Below are 16,705 nucleotides of genomic sequence, written 5' to 3'. Positions count from 1 at the left end.
TATATATATATATAATGAATAGAGAATAAAGATCTTACCTTCGTGTTGCAAAAAACTGGAATGATGGGGCCATCTGAATACAGTCCTCACGTCCTGGAATAGTCAATTTCTTGTTCTCCATGAGAGGGAGCAGAACTGATATCTATAGAAAAAAAACAACAAGAGCATGATTAAATATAGCTTCATCTTCTAAACCATACAATTTAACAGCAGTCCAAACCATTTAAACCATTTATCAAAAGAATAGTTTTTTTATATATATTTACATACATTCTATTTACAGTCAGAATTTGACCATATATATATATATATATATATATATATATTACATAAAAGCATTATTTAGTTTTTTCTCACATGTAGAAGCAAAACAACATATGCTATATTTCTTAGACAGCACCAAATGTACTGTAAATGCAAACAGCTCTAATTAATGCAAATCAGCAACAACTCAGTAACAAAATAAAAGTCTTTACCCATGCTTTATAGACTTTAATAGTCATAATAGAAACATTTCTAAAAAATACTGTATGTTTTCCATGTTTTTGTGCATTCACCACCCACCACATCCAAAGGAGCGTGATCAATGTCCTCCAGCAGAATCCAGTAACCTTTAGAGACTGCCTGTGTCAGGGACCCCAAATTCAGCTTTTGGCATCACAGGAATAAATTATATTTATATAAAAATATATTCAAATAGAAAACAGTAATTTTAAATTGCAATAATATTTCACAAAATTAGTGTTTCGCTGTATTTTTGATTAAATAATTGCAGCTTTGTAATCACACACACACAGTATTTGTCCAGAAGTGCAGCATGTGAACCCTGCGGTCGATGCCAGGCTCCTCCACTGTAAAATGTCCTAAAAATAATGATTTTAATCATTATTAAACTGATGTAATGGCTGCTGAAAATTCTGCTTTGGCATCACAGGAATAAATTATTCCAAACTTTTGGCTGGCAGTGTGTGTGTGTGTATGTGTATAAAAGGTCTTACCTTCGTGTTGCAAAAAACTGGAATGATGGGGCCATCTGAATACAGTCCTCACGTCCTGGAATAGTCAATTTCTTGTTCTCCATGAGAGGGAGCAGAACTGATATCTATAGAAAAAAAACAACAAGAGCATGATTAAATATAGCTTCATCTTCTAAACCATACAATTTAACAGCAGTCCAAACCATTTAAACCATTTATCAAAAGAATAGTTTTTTTATATATATTTACATACATTCTATTTACAGTCAGAATTTGACCATATATATATATATATATATATATATATATTACATAAAAGCATTATTTAGTTTTTTCTCACATGTAGAAGCAAAACAACATATGCTATATTTCTTAGACAGCACCAAATGTACTGTAAATGCAAACAGCTCTAATTAATGCAAATCAGCAACAACTCAGTAACAAAATAAAAGTCTTTACCCATGCTTTATAGACTTTAATAGTCATAATAGAAACATTTCTAAAAAATACTGTATGTTTTCCATGTTTTTGTGCATTCACCACCCACCACATCCAAAGGAGCGTGATCAATGTCCTCCAGCAGAATCCAGTAACCTTTAGAGACTGCCTGTGTCAGGGATCCTGGCTGCCACACAAACTTTCCAGGAATATCTGTGCAGCGGTACATACCCAGCAACATCTACAGAAAACAAAGGCATGAAAAATGTTTGAGTGCTTAACAGCAGATAAACTAAAAATATTGTAAAACAATACGCAGAAAGCTAGAATTTCAAAATTCAAACAAATCTCACCTTACTGTCGGTTTGATCTCCAAGCTGAACTTTAAGGATGTCAGGGGCTTTAATGTGCCCAGTGACAGCAGCAAGATATTCAACAAGAGCAGTTTTTCCACATCCAATTGGCCCTTCCAAAAGAATGGGCTTCTGGGACGCCACAGCCATGGCGAGTCGCCGAAGATTTTGACAGGTTGAATCCACCAGCACTAAATTGCTTAAACTTGTCTGAGAATTACAGATTTAGTGACATTACAATACATGCACATTCTCCCATAATACACTAATAGAGGTATTGAAAAAAAATACAACTGGCTTTGTTTATAGTTATATTAAATCTGGCTTAATATTCTGCTTTTGGATGTCCGTCTGACCTGTTCATCCTGTCGAGGGGTCCGTCTAGGTAGAATCACCCCACACACCACAGTAACACTCCTTGTCAGGTCTTCTGTCACCACTTGACCGCGGGTGATTTTTTTTACCCTCTCTTTCCGCCATACTGCTGAGCCCTGATTGGCCAAAACCAGAGCTTTTTCTACCTCCAGCAGCTGTGTCTCCTCAAGTGACCTACATAGATATGATATTGTCATTTTGTTTGAGAGCTAAAGCTATTGACTAACTTCTGAACAATTAGAACAAGGTGACAAAATTCACCTTAAAATAAAAGATATTCAAACTTACTTCATTTTCAGATGGAGAATCTCTTCACTCGAAAGCACCTTCCTCAAAAATATTGTTTTCTGGTTATCTGTCATGTGGGACACCAGGGCAAGGCACTGGGCAGTGTAGCTTAAAAACACACACAAAAAGAAATTGAGCAAAGATAGAGATTGAGGATATTCTGAAAAAATGTCTGGACGTTCTGAGAGGCTTTGTCTGATCTACAAATTGGCAATACCTTCTGACCATGACGTCACTGGTGAGAAGCTGTGAAACACAGGCACTCCAGTCCCACAGGACACGGAACTTCTCACAATCGCTTTGGAGGAAGCGGAGGGTGGCCCCCATCAGGTCCCGTAATTTCATCCGTCTGGGCCCATACTGGATGGAAGCAGCCTCTTCGCTGGTGAAGAAGAGCCTCTGAAATACTGGGGGAGAGCTGCTAAAATACCTCGCTGCAAACCTGTGAGAAAACAATTCAAATCTGTTCATGATATACTGGACATTTGTTCATTCAAATTCAGACCGATTTGCCAATAATGACTAAACTGATTTGACAGATGTATTGAAAAAAACTGACTCAAAAAAAGATGCATGCTCACAAACAGATAAATTCAAACAAGTGCAATATCCAGCCAATGAAATATATAAATTAATTTTTTAAAAATCACTACAGAGGCTTCCATAACTTTTCCAATTGTATAATATCCATTTTCCATGTTTTACAATTAACTGATATTTCCAGATTTTCCAATACTTTCAAGAACCCTCCTTTGAATCTATTTTACATGCGATCCTGCATGGTTACTTACGCTTGAGCATCTGGACTGATGTTAAGAAGTTTGCTTAGAGCCACACACAAGCGCTCATGGAGGTCATGATTCAGACTGACGTCTACTTTGACCCTCTCAGCATTCCTCTCCAACAGGTCCAGGATCAGTGGCCGCAAGTGACGAGAAATGAGGAGGGTGTATTCCTTCTCCAGCAGGAGCTGCGCAAGACATTCTAGTATACACTGCCTGTCCTGCTGACTCCATATCTACAAGGAAAAAATTAATGCCAGTCAAAATAAATACATAATAAAATATAATAATAATTAACAATAATGATAATAATAATAAACAATTATATAATAATAATAAATTAAATAATAAAATTTTTTGTTTCATTATTGTTAATTCAGAGTCATATTTGGATATTAGCTCTCAATTTTTCCTTACTGAAATAATGTCTATTAATAATATTATTAATAATGATGATGATGATCACAGGACGAGTTGTAAGCCTTTTAAAATCCTGAAATATTACCACAAATTATTATTATTTTTTTTTTTAATCTTACAGGAATATTTTATACTTTTAGCAATCATTATAATCCTATTGGAACCATGTGCTACAAAATCTTATTTATTGGTGTGTTTTATGTTGGAATCCTATTAGAAAATTCTCATATGGATACTTTTGGATTGGTTGCAAAGTATGGTAGATATTCCAACATGTTTTTATGTGCTGGTTTATATCCACACCAGTGAATATTGATCATGACTACAGAAGTAATCAGTGTTTCTTTTATATTGTACATTGTGTATGTGTCAAAATAACAAACTGTGGTAGTGTTTTAGCATGTTTCAACAACCCAAACTACTGAAACTATATTGCAACATGACCAAAATAATCCATCATGCTCAAAATAAGACTGGATTCCCAAATAGACAAATATGCAGAACACTTAAATTACGGTTATTATGGAAACGAATGAATTGAAATCATTACTTCTGTATAAACAACCAATGAGCAGCATGTGGACTACAGAAACGTGGGGCAGACACACACGTTGTACTCTGCATGTGCTAAACAGATGAAAGCCTCTTAAAACGGTCTTATAAAGTGCGCAGATCATGCCGTCTTACCTGTTTTGCGAGATATTTGCTGAGTTCGTTGTGACTTTTATCGATATGTCTTGAGATTGCCCCTAGAGATGTCAGGCTCAACTCCAGGTTTTCCATTCTATCATTTGTCGTGAATATAGGGATTTCCGACGATGCCTCTGCGGTTGGTAAAGGCTTTAATATTTCAAGTATTCTACGTGATGGGAACCAAAAGACTCATCACTCGCTTGGCTGTCTAGGTTGTATCACAACACAGCGAGCACGTTCCCGTCAGTATTAAAATCCCAGTCCACACGTGAGTAAATGAAAAGCACTTCCGGGTCATTCGACTGTGTCTCAGAGCTCACGCTCCCTGTGCTGCAAGCATACTGTTGTGATGTTTTTGTTAAAGGTTTAGTACGAAACACTTAAATATGTAACGAATATGGTTTTGTTATTTTGGACTGCACTATTCAGTGTCACAGCCGTATTTAATCCCCATTGCTCTTCAAACCGTGTATCTTTCATCGTACCTGGTCAACTCACAGAGAGCTGTGTAGCCTTATATTTACATTTATGAGGCCAAAATAAGTTTTTTGTCAATGAGTTAAGTGTAGGTAATGTTTGAAATATAGGCAATGACATGAGCTCTGGAGGACGTTTTGTCAACAGTAGTTAGATTTAACGTTAAGCATTAAAATTGTTGCAATCTGTACTTGGCCAGCAAGCAATAAACCATGAAAAACAGATGAGGCATGCTTTCCATTATTTAGTCAAATTAATTTCTGCTACACCATTTTTATGAATAATATACATTACTAGACTCAAAAAATTAGTCAATTAGACTGAAAAGTAAAATGAAATTGAATATACAGATTTTGAAAAGTGTCTCCTATTCTCATATTAAGAAACGAGATACACATACCTATAAAATACAATAAACACAGCAGCATACCAGTACTGAACAAGTGAAAATTGCATTATAAAACATATCCATACAAGTACCAAATATAGACTATTTGTATTTAAATTAGGAACGTGAAATTTAGCTAAGAAAACAAATCTTTATATATATATAACAGAACAGCTCTGAGTCTTCACCTATAATGCCTGAAGAGTTTAGAGAACATCTGACAGGAGATCAGAGACCATTCCTTCATAATCTCTCCAGACCCTTCAGATTTCCAGCTGCATGTTGATGCTTCTCCTCTTCAGTTCACCACACTCATTTTCTATAGCGTTCAGCTCAGGGAACTGGGTTGGCCAGGGCAGAAGCTTGGATTTATTTTCCCAGCCTTCTTTGATCATATTTACCTTTGCCAAGGGTAAGAATAATTTGAGCACAACTGTGTATATATATATATATATTGTTTTTAATATTCAGTCTTAAATGTTAATGACATTTTTTTTTTAGAAAAGGAGAGACCGCGGGAAAATGACGTCACTTCCTGTTTGGCGAATGTGTATGGTGAAAGGTTGGCGCGGAGCTGGTGGAAGTATGCTACAAGAAATGTTTAAATCGCTGTCTACAAGAAAATTGGAAATTGCTAATTAACTGCAAATGTCATTATACACGCGCATTAGCATGGGTGTCAGATCCTGAAGTCCTATTTATAGTGTTTGGCTCATCTTACAGATTTATATCCGCCTGTTGTCGTTAGCTCACCACCAGAGCTACAGGTATTGTTCATATAACGTTACTTTAATTTGATTTCACTTTGTAAACGTACTACAGTAATACTGTATTTTGATCGCTTTAATTTTTTCGGAGTTTGTGTAAATTCGTGGTCGTACAAGTGTAGTTTGTGTAAGAATTATAGTGGAAGTGTTGGGTGGGTTATTACTTTAATATTAAGTTGTTTCGTTTGTTCTTTTAGTATCACATTTAAATGACTTTATTTCAGTACAGTGTTTCTTCACTACATGACAGGAAGTGCTGCAGTTGAACTGACACATGCCCACTGTTGCTGGTATTGTCACTGTTTAAAGGAACTTAATGTGCTATTTTTTTTTTGTCTTTCAGTAGCTGACTAAAATGGATTTAACAGATGAACATTATGGAGATCTTGATGACAAGCCGTTTGGTAAGACAGTCTTTCTCTCCCGTCCAACAGGCATTTCTTTATTTTCACCTAGTTAACATGCAGTTTTCAGGTAGAGTGCTACTGTGTTGTACCTATTATCTAGTATTTACTTAAGCCTTTATCACTGTTTTATACTGTAAGTTGATTTTAAAAATTTCTATGTAATCGACAAGAAATGTTTTTAAAAATAACACATTATTAAATAATAATAATTAAACAATAATTCCTCAACAGTTTCATGAGATCAAAGGCAAGTCGTGCAAAATCAACCAAGTGTAGATAAATACATTAGATGCATGAGCATCAGAACAACTGCACTTGAAATTGAGGTCGGGAATGATCACATTAATACCTGGTTACATGTAGCTCACTGGAGTGTGCTGTTTGATATTTGATCCATATGTAATTTAATCCAGATAATGTTTTATTTACCTCTTTTGATCTATTTCCCAATTTCTCGTCTTAACAGGTTCAGGGCTTTCAAAGCTCTGAAAACATAACTTACATGTATTGGTCAAGTGTATATGCTGGAGTTGCTGTTGCATTATGACATTATCAGTGTTTGTTACAGGTACTCTGCATCACAATGAGGACTCGGTGGATATTTACTCTGGCCTGGAAAACAGCCCTAAGATTGATGGGCACAGAGGTGGGTTTCATTAATGAGTCTTGAATTGAGTACATCACATTCATAGTTTTTATTGAAAGTCATTTGTTGATATATGTGTATCACAGAAATAGCAGGATAAAACTTTTTAGATTTCAATAATTATTGTAATATCCTTTTTTTAAACTAGGTAAAGTCAACCCTCTCCTTTCCCCACGCACAATGGAATCAATGGATATATATGAGGACATTATCAGGGAAGAACAAGAAGAAAAGGAGGCAACTTATAATGAGGCATGTGACTTGAGCTTTGAATATGGTTGCATGGCATGCTATTGGTTTGGTTTTGCATTTAAAAGAAATGGACGGAAGTTATGTTGTCTCATTGTACTTGTCTTTTATTACAGTTAAAACAAAAATTTGATGAAGCACAAAAGCAAGTTAAGGAACTGATCTCACAGTTACAGCTACTGCAGACAAAGGTGTGTTTCCTTTTAATGGTTGTTCTGTTATATATAGATGCTAAATAAATACCCCCCCACACACACACACAAATTAATTAAAATCTTGGAATAATTAGTTGTTTTTTTTTGTGCACTTTTTATATTTAAAGAATACGAGTTTGAACAGTGAAAACATACTCCTGAAGAAGAACATTTGTTCGGTCATCAAGACGGCTAAAATGGAGATTGTGCGTAAGGATGAGGAAATTAGCAGACTCAGCAATAGGTAAAAACTCCAGCTCTGGTACTAAGATCAGCAAACAGATGTTTGATACTAAGCCTGGCTTGTATCAGGATTGGATGGTTTTATATAAAACTCACTTCCCTGTTTTTGTGTGTTGTCATCACAGGTCTGGTCGAGGAAGTTATTTTCGTCGATCTCAAATGGAAAGTGGTCCGGCAAACACAAGGCACAGTTTAAACAATCCTACAAGTTCTGTTTTGGAATCACAAGGTGCTAGACAAGATAATGTTATGAGTGAAGTAAATCAGCACAAAGGTAGAAACTCTGTGTCGGATCCCTGTGCATATCCACCAACAACGTCAACTGCAGCAACACAACCATTTGAGGTGCTCCAGAGATGCCCTAGAACTGATCTTGATAGTCCTCTGCAGTGTCAGAATAAATCTGACAGTAAGACCCTCACTGTTCAACCACAGCAGGAGTCCGGACCAGTTCATCCTAACAGAACATCCACAGTGGCAGATGTCTCAAATGCTCCCAAAACAAGTGACTCTACACTGACAGTTCCTGATACAACTACTGATTCTCAATTCAGTACCTTGAAAGACAATAAGAACAGTTCATCAAAACAGGCAGACAAGCTAGAAAAAACACAAAAATGCACAAGCCGGGACAAAGAGTGTAACTCGAAGGATAAGAATGTGTCACAAAAGGCTCAGAGAAGAGTGGACAGCAAATTAGGAAGAACTGAAAAAGAGCTCATAAAAGACAATTTTGTGTCCACTGAAAACAGGAATCAGCAGCCTGAGGTTCCAGTCGTTCTTAAAAGTTCAGAACAATCGAAAAGCCCTTCCTCGCAGTCACACAAAGCCTCACCATCTGTCTCTTCCCAGTTATCCAAAAATTCATTTAAGACAGCAGCAGATGTTGAGACACAGAGTCAAGGGCACATGCATCATCAAAATCCAGACAGAACTAGCAAAGAAACAAAACACTCTGGCTTGAGCAGCACAACTTGTACTGTGGTGGATGAAGAAAGCCATTCCCAAAACCACAAAGGGAAGAAAAGAGTTGCAAGTAGCCATGACAGGAAAGAGGAGAAAAGGTCCAGTGCAGAAAGGAGGAGCAGCAGAACTGAAAGAAGCAGAGACCATGAGCAAAAGAGGCCGAAGGAGAGTGACAGGAGTAAAAGAGATGAAGGTAACAGCAGCAGTAGTAGTAAAGAAAGAAGAAGCAACAGATCAGACAGTAGCAAAGAGTATGAGCGAAGGAATATACGGGAAACGGATAATAAATCTGAAAATAAAAGATCTAAGAAACAAGTTGATGCTTGTGGGCAAGATTTTACTTCTCCCAAATGGGTTTCTCAACGAAAGGATGCTTATAAGGAGAAATCATCAAGCAAAATCAATGAACCATCATCAAAAAGCAAAAGGTCTCACAGCCATGACAAAGCTAGAAAGATGGAGGATCTGAAATGCCCGGTCAAAAATGGAAATTCTGATAAGAGTTGTTTTGGAGACAAGGGTATAGACAAGGACAGAGAAAGAAAAAGAGGTGGACATTTGGATCATAGGGTACATAAGCACAGAGAATCAAAAAAGTATCTTACCAAAGATGACAGAAAGAAATCTCCTAAAAAGCACAATGTTGTCGGAAAAGGTCAAGATAGTAAGAATGAGCAGGACAAACACCTTGAATCTGAGTCTTCATCAGTGGTAGCTGTCAGCAGCAGTCCCTGCAAAACAGCTGAGGATAATAGTCCAGACAGAAAACTGAGTTTCATGGAAACACTGAATCTTACCCTATCGCCTCTTAAAAAGCAAAAGCAGTCTTCTGATCCAAAAGAAGCCAGTGGAGCAACATCTGAAGATGCCTCGCCTCATAACAGCAGATTATCTGATGCTGGGGAGGAATTCTTTGTCATTGATGAACTAAAGAACAGCCAGAACAGAGTTGAGGAAGTGGATGAGGTCCCTGTGCCCACAACTGCAGGTAAAAAAGAAGACCTGACCAGTTCTTGCAAAGAGTCTGGACAAGTTGTTGATCTTTCCACGGCTATAGTCTCTGAGAAGCCCTCAGGTGAACAAACAGATATGGATGTACAAGAAGAGAATGCCACGGAAAGTCAAGAGGCTGTGGACAAAGTGCCAGCCAGTGTTAAATGCTCCGAGGAGAAAAAGAACAACATTTCAGATTCCAATGTGTTAGACAAAGATTCATTATCAAAATTAACCCTTACAAGAGAATCTCCAAATCGTGTCTGTCATAACACCACCAAAGACTCTCCGGGAATCATAGATAATTCTGTTGTCTCTAATATTTTGCCTACTAAAACTTCAGAAGTGGTAGTTTCAGATAATATTCCTGATTCAATTGTTGAAGGTTATCAGCAACGAGATCCTATTATTGCTGTATCTGAGGATACTTCTCCGATGAAAATCCAAATGAGTCCTCAGACCAAGTCTCAGGATTTACCACCAGCGTCAAATGGGATATGTCAAGATAATGTGTCGTCCTCAGACAAGGCACAAAGTATTCCTGAGATTAATTCTTCTATGATTTCTGATAGTTCTGTCAACATGGAAGTGTCCTCTAGCACAGTTAGTGCAGATCTTGATGAGCCAAGAAAAGTTATTTGTGATTTTGAACAAGTGGATACTTCAAAACTGGACTGTAAGGGTGCTGGGGAAGCAATTGATAATTTAAAAATGATTGAAACACCGCACTCATCTGAAAATCTGAAAATGTCTGAAAAATCATGGAGTGAGAACAATGTGGCTCCAAATGATAGCACCACTGTCAGAGATGAGACCATGTCATCTTCGCAGCCTGGTTTCTCAGAGCCAGATTCCACAGAGAAAGAGGAACAGAACACAAAGTCATCAAACCCTGTTGTGTTTTGCCCTGATGAAGACTCCATGATGCTTACTCTTAGGAACATCAGAGTTATGCCAGAGCCTCTCAGCCCTCTTACAAGCCCAGTCCGTCAGGTGAAGAAAGTACAGCCTCGGCGTGCTGAGAAGCAACCACATGTCAAAAGTCTTAACAAAGGTAAGGATTTCTTTTTTTGTTGAAAGTCTGAAAGTAAATGGTTAATATTGTAAGCCTCCTATAATATCCAGAATAGCATTATTTTTCTTAAAGCTGAAAAAAAATTCAAAATTGAAATACACGTTCGCATGACTTGACCCAACGGGTTTATATGTCTACAACTTGCTAATGTAAATTTTTTTTTTTCCCCAAGATCTCTCAGCTGTAACCACTGGATGCAATAAGGATAAAGTAAAAATGGACATGAACAAGGAGAATAAGTCACCTGACTCTTCTGTCACAGCTTCCTCCTACAAAGGGACAAAAGATGCCCTCTCGGCTAGTGGAACTGAGGAAGATGAACTAGAGGATGGTGAGATAGTGAGTGAGAGTGAGGAAGAGGGACCTCTGTTTATCCAGACTCCTCCAAGAGAAAAGGACAAATCAACCTCAGGGACTGATTCAAGTCCAAAGCTATCTTCAGTTGGGAAAAGAGTGTCCCAAAAGAAACCTTGCATCCCTGCTAAATATTCAGAGCGAAGCAAGAGCTCTGAGTCGTCTTCTTCTAATGACAGTCCCACGTCAAGTAAAAGACGCTTTAAAACTGTCAGCCCACCATTGAAAGCAGCAGTCTATACCATAGATGGATTTATGGGCATGTTAGGATCAATTCGAGCGGAGTTGAGGAAAAAGTACATGAAGCTTCAGAAAAATGTCACTAAAACTGCCTTCTGCTGTATAGTGGATATGTCTCAGGCTTCTTTTATAGAATTCATTAATGCTGTTGACTTGGATAAATTGTGCTGCCAAGGTAATGGCATCAAAGTTAGACTTAATAAAATTATTTCATCTATCATGAGCAAGGTCACCAAGAATGGCATCATCAATCGTATCTTTGATCAGAGAGCTGGAGACCTCAAGCAGAAGTTGTGGACATTTGTGGATGGGCAGTTTGACTTCTTGTTCAAGGAACTGAAGACAGCACTCAAAAGTGGATCTGAGCCATCTAAGGATGCGTCATTGGATAATAAAAATGCAACTCTTAAAAGAAAAGAGATTGAAAGTGAGGTGGTGGAAAAAGAACCTTTTAACACATCTGGGCATCTTCACAGAACCAAGATGTCAAAAGTTGACACGGGAAGTTTTGTCGGAGAGGCCCCTCCAAATAATCTCCCTCGCAGGGGCCTTGGGAGCAGGGGTAAAAACATAAAAGCTGTCATGAATGAAGATGATCAGCCGGCAAATTTGGCAAGTGCAACATCTCATCAGCTTCCTCCTTTATCCTCTGAAAGGCCTGTCCACGAAGGTACCTCTGGATCTGAGACTAGAATCTCTTCCTATGTCCGACATCTCTCCCATAATGGATCGATTCAGGATAAGTCAGACTTTGAAATTCTCACCGAGCAGCAAACAACAAGCTTAACCTTCAACCTGGTCTCTGACTCTCAAATGGGAGAGATATTCAAGTGTCTTTTGCAAGGGTCTGATTTGCTTGAATCCAGTGTTCCCATAGGCGACAATACAAGTTGGCCACTCGGCACACCTCGAAAGGAAGGACTTCCAGGGGAGAGTTTGATTGGGATTATGACCCCTAATAAGACAACCCCATCTAAGTTCCTCACATCCTGGCCTTCCATTTCCCCCTACAAGTTTGCTTCAAATAGCAAAATGCTGGTAGACCCAGCAATTCTCGATGAGAGCTGCTTGTTAGAAGTTCCCTCTAATTCTGAACCATGCCAGCTTTCTCTTCATTCAACTGTAATCCCGCAGAAATCGTACTCTATCTTGGCGGAAGATCTAGCCGTGTCCCTTACCATTCCCTCACCACTAAAGTCAGATAGTCACTTGAGTTTCTTGCACCCTGGACCTGGACAGCCACTGTCTGCCCCAAACAGTGGCCTGAGTGCCCATTATAGCGAAGATGCTCTTCTTGACGGAGAAGATGCCACTGAGCAGGACATACACCTTTCTCTGGACACCGACAACTCCAGTTGTGGGTCGAGTCCCAGCAGGACATGGGAGGGCTCTGATCCACCCTGTTTCCAATTCCAACCCAATTTACAAATGCAGGCTGTGGTAATGGAGAGGTCAAATGATCATTTCGTTGTGCGAATAAGAAGAACATCATCTGGCCCAATTGAAAGCAATCAAAATGAAGGGAAAGCAGCACCAGAATTAGCTGAATGCCCAGAGACGATTCTTAAGCCTAATCTCACTCTGACCCATCAAGACTTGGGTTCCGCACCTGGAGAGACGTCGAACAAAATCCCAACTAAGGTAAACGAGTCATGTCACATTTCAGATAAAGCAATAGAAGCTCAACCATCAAGCCAAAAATCCTCATCTGGAGGTGTTTGTGATGACAACTCATCCCGCAACAATGCTGAGCCTGATTCAAAAGCATGTGCTATTGAGGAAAGTAGTACAACAGAGACTGAAACATCAGAGGGGGTTTCAGGAAAAGTAAAGAACGCCATACAGAGCTCAAGCGCACCAGAGTCTGAATCTGAGAGGGTGTCAAGGAAACGCAAGGAGCACAGATCAGCAACAAAGGCAAAGCGCCAAAAAGTAGAGAAATCTCAAGATAAACATTCTAAGCCCAGGCATAAGAAAAGGTCAAAATCCTCCAAAGAAAAAGACTCCAAAATTGCAGTACCCCAGGTGTCCCCTAGCAACCTGTCTGCTAAGAATGTAATCAGGAAGAAAGGGGAGGTAGTGGTGACGTGGACCAGGTGAGTTGATAGAATTAATACCAAAACGGGTGTACAAAAATACACATTAAGTCAAAGCAACCAATTAATAAGCTAATGTCTTTTGAAGGGATGAAGATCGGGACATACTCATTGAGCTTAAAATGAAGGGCACTTCACCCAAGACATTTGCTGCTCTTTCGAAAAGGCTAAAGAAGTCAACAGAGCAGGTATGCTTCACTATTGTGTTCTTATAAATATGAAGTAAGTTAAACAGCTTTGTTATAAATTATTGATTGATATTTTTTGACAGATTGAGGAGCGATTCTCTCAACTGATGAAGCTGTTCAAGAAGAAAGAGAAAATGGAGAATTGATTGAACGACAAAAAGATTGAACTGACTTTATAATGGATGCTGATGCACTTATCAAAATCTCCATAGACTCCATAGGCAGAAATATAATACGCTGAATCTGAAAATCAGTGTATTATTTCTGTTGATGTTCATCTGTTTGAAAAAAGCACTTACAGTTTGCCAAAAGATCTGCAGTAAATGGTATAATCCGTTTTAGAGGCTTTTTTTTAGCTAACATTCAGTGTTATCAGATTACCAAAATTCATAATCAGAGCAGACACCAATTAGGCTACATTTTTATTACCTAGAGATATATTTGCAATGTGGTATGCTCTGAAATTGACCTTAATCCTTGTCAAGGACATAAACAGACACAACAAAGTAGAGAAATGACGGTTCATAGTATTTTCAGTGCATAAAGCCCTGTGCGATGCCATACAATTGACTTGTTTTGGCAAGTTGGTGATTGCAAAAAGTAGTACAGTTACTGTTTTGTTGATGCTGACAAATTTTTATGCAATGAAATTAACAAAACAATTTAAGTATTCGAAGGACATCACTAACTTGTATTACAAGTTGACTTTTGCAGCGCCTTTGAAACCTACCTCTGACCTCATGTTTTGATCACTTAATTTTTCCCTCCTTTTGTTTTGTGTATGAGGTTGGTGTTGGAATAGCATGGCTCTAAATGTGGAAATGGAAAGAATATTTGCTTGTTTATTTGTTTTGGTCCTCAATTGTCAGACTTTGAGTTTAAAATCTTTTTCATTAGTCATCCTGATAAATGCAGCTTGATATTTTCATATCAAGAGTAACATGTTTTTGTTGTTTTATAGGTAATGAGTAAGGAAATTGTTCCCTTGTGTATATATTTGTAAAGTTTAATTGAACTGAAAGATTTTTATGTTTGAACTCTTTTTAAACTATTTTATTTTTCTCAAAGAGAGAAACCTAGATGTGGGGAAAATACATTGTATGTTGTTTGGAAATACATTTTGTAAATATTTGTAACTTCTGACAGACCTCTCAAACTTTCGAAATAAAGCTTATTTAAATTTCATGTTTATTTTGAGAAGAATATTTCAGTTTCTAAACTGCATTCTTAAATGCATAATCTTCAATGATTTGTAGCTCTTATTTTGGATTAGTAATTCAAAATTTAAAAAAAATGTATATCACGGGATTAAATAGAGCCGCCTTTGTAGAACCAAACAGTATCGGGAAGTTTGTAAAATGATACTGATTTAGATGCAACAAAAAACAAGGGCAAACAAATGATTTTTAATTTGAATAATTTTTCAATTAATATTAACCAACTGGTGGTTGATGGTTTTAGTAGATGCTTGAAATCCCTAAATAACTTATCACCATAATATTTAGGCTTACTATTACAGTTTGTAGCACAGGGGGTATAAATGCAGTTACTGAACAATTCACAGCTCATTGACAATACTATGGTCCAGGCACAAGTGGCATATTTAGGTCACAGTCTGGCAGTTGTTAACCTTACTTCACCTCTGAAATCCAGATCTAACTTCTGTCCACACTCATGTAACCTGTAAGACTTGAGTGTGCTAGTACAAAATATATTTATAAAAGTTTTAAATGTATAAAAGTTCATTTAGTTTTTAGCCATTTCTAAAATTATATGTGATAATTTCTAGACTCAGATTACAGCTGAATTCATACAACTAAAATTCTTAAAATTCAAGTATATGAACACTATAATATTTTATATATATAATTTTAAAAACATTATAAAAGGTAAAACACACATATAGGCCTACTGTAAGTAAATGAGCTTCAGCTGGCAGGCTGTAATTAAATCTCAACATTGTGCCTAGTGAAGTGTAATTGGTTACGTGAAGCTGAACAGTATCCACTTGTTGAACTCTGCAGTTAATTACATATATCTTATTTCTAAGCGATTAACAGCTGGCTCACATTCCAGAAGGTAGTTTTCAGCTACCCTCTCATTACATCACTCAGACTACAGAAAACTAAAAATAGCCCTTCAAGCGTTTGACTATGAAATTGGACATGTCTCATTGATCATCATGTCTCGCCTAAAAACAAAGGCTGTATTAATGGAATACTGACTTTTTGCTTACTAAATACTGCACAATAGACACTGTACACTGCATATTATTTTTCAGAATTAGTGAATAAGTTTATGCAACAATAAATGTTTCAAGAAGCAGTGCGCTAAAATAAAATATGTAAAAATGCCTTCAATTTTGGTAGTCATTTGGTAGTCAGTATAGCCAATACCGAGATGCGTTCAGATTTTACAAGTATTCATTATTAATTACCTAAACTATCGATACTTTGGCATATTTCCACACAGGTCATGGGGTATTTTGGGATTGTTGCTAATATGTTCCCCCTGACCCGCCCTCAACAGTTGTGATGCAAGTTAGCCCCTCAGGGTACCGTCCAGCCTACAGATCGATAGCAAAAATAGCCCTTCAAGCGTTTGACTATGAAATTGGACATGTCTCATTGATCATCATGTCTCGCCTAAAAACAAAGGCTGTATTAATGGAATACTGACTTTTTGCTTACTAAATACTGCACAATAGACACTGTACACTGCATATTATTTTTCAGAATTAGTGAATAAGTTTATGCAACAATAAATGTTTCAAGAAGCAGTGCGCTAAAATAAAATATGTAAAAATGCCTTCAATTTTGGTAGTCATTTGGTAGTCAGTATAGCCAATACCGAGATGCGTTCAGATTTTACAAGTATTCATTATTAATTACCTAAACTATCGATACTTTGGCATATTTCCACACAGGTCATGGGGTATTTTGGGATTGTTGCTAATATGTTCCCCCTGACCCGCCCTCAACAGTTGTGATGCAAGTTAGCCCCTCAGGGTACCGTCCAGCCTACAGATCGATAGCAGCATTGTATGAGTTCAATGCACAGAGAAACTGGACTTCATTCAACAAAGCGATGTTCACA

General features: G+C 37.6%; 2 protein-coding genes across 5 annotated transcripts in view; one reads left to right on the top strand and one right to left on the bottom strand.

Moving 5' to 3' along the window:
- LOC107683937 (midasin-like) overlaps positions 1-4,581 on the bottom strand; it is a 51,500-nt gene extending 46,919 nt beyond the window's left edge. Inside the window, 8 exon segments of the mRNA XM_016480014.1 lie at positions 999-1,102; positions 1,525-1,656; positions 1,769-1,978; positions 2,125-2,317; positions 2,432-2,539; positions 2,649-2,873; positions 3,223-3,449; positions 4,321-4,581. Of these exon segments, the coding sequence (XP_016335500.1) occupies positions 999-1,102; positions 1,525-1,656; positions 1,769-1,978; positions 2,125-2,317; positions 2,432-2,539; positions 2,649-2,873; positions 3,223-3,449; positions 4,321-4,416 (1,295 nt within the window). The 5' untranslated portion in view covers positions 4,417-4,581.
- Positions 4,582-5,717: 1,136 nt separating this feature from the next.
- On the top strand, positions 5,718-14,749 carry casp8ap2 (caspase 8 associated protein 2). Of its 4 annotated transcripts, none has more exons than XM_016480010.1 (10): positions 5,718-5,774; positions 6,302-6,362; positions 6,934-7,011; positions 7,160-7,263; positions 7,377-7,451; positions 7,583-7,698; positions 7,823-10,710; positions 10,904-13,421; positions 13,510-13,609; positions 13,693-14,749. In XM_016480010.1, exons 2-10 carry the CDS (start codon positions 6,314-6,316, stop codon positions 13,753-13,755), a joined length of 5,991 nt encoding a protein of 1,996 aa, XP_016335496.1. In that variant the 5' UTR covers positions 5,718-5,774; positions 6,302-6,313; the 3' UTR covers positions 13,756-14,749. The 4 variants fall into 4 exon arrangements, with proteins under 4 accessions (XP_016335496.1, XP_016335498.1, XP_016335499.1 ...); XM_016480012.1 differs by having other exon boundaries at positions 5,735-5,774; positions 6,305-6,362; XM_016480013.1 differs by lacking the exon at positions 5,718-5,774 and adding an exon at positions 5,816-5,958 and having other exon boundaries at positions 6,305-6,362.
- The last annotated feature ends 1,956 nt before the right edge of the window (positions 14,750-16,705 follow it).

This window comes from Sinocyclocheilus anshuiensis, unplaced genomic scaffold (genome assembly GCF_001515605.1).
Source record: "Sinocyclocheilus anshuiensis isolate Anshui unplaced genomic scaffold, SAMN03320099.WGS_v1.1 scaffold637, whole genome shotgun sequence".
Lineage (NCBI taxonomy): Eukaryota > Metazoa > Chordata > Actinopteri > Cypriniformes > Cyprinidae > Sinocyclocheilus > Sinocyclocheilus anshuiensis.
The sequence above is the reverse complement of the archived record's forward strand: the minus strand, read 5'-3'. Positions and strand labels throughout refer to the sequence as shown.

What these genes read in the sequence shown, in the direction of transcription:
- casp8ap2 (XM_016480010.1), top strand. Translation starts at nt 6,314, where the DNA reads ATGGATTTAACAGATGAACATTATGGAGATCTTGATGACAAGCCGTTT. An exon ending in TCTTGATGACAAGCCGTTTG is followed by an intron (nt 6,363 to 6,933) that starts GTAAGACAGTCT and finishes TGTTTGTTACAG; the next exon opens with GTACTCTGCATCACAATGAG. An exon ending in AGGAGGCAACTTATAATGAG is followed by an intron (nt 7,264 to 7,376) that starts GCATGTGACTTG and finishes CTTTTATTACAG; the next exon opens with TTAAAACAAAAATTTGATGA.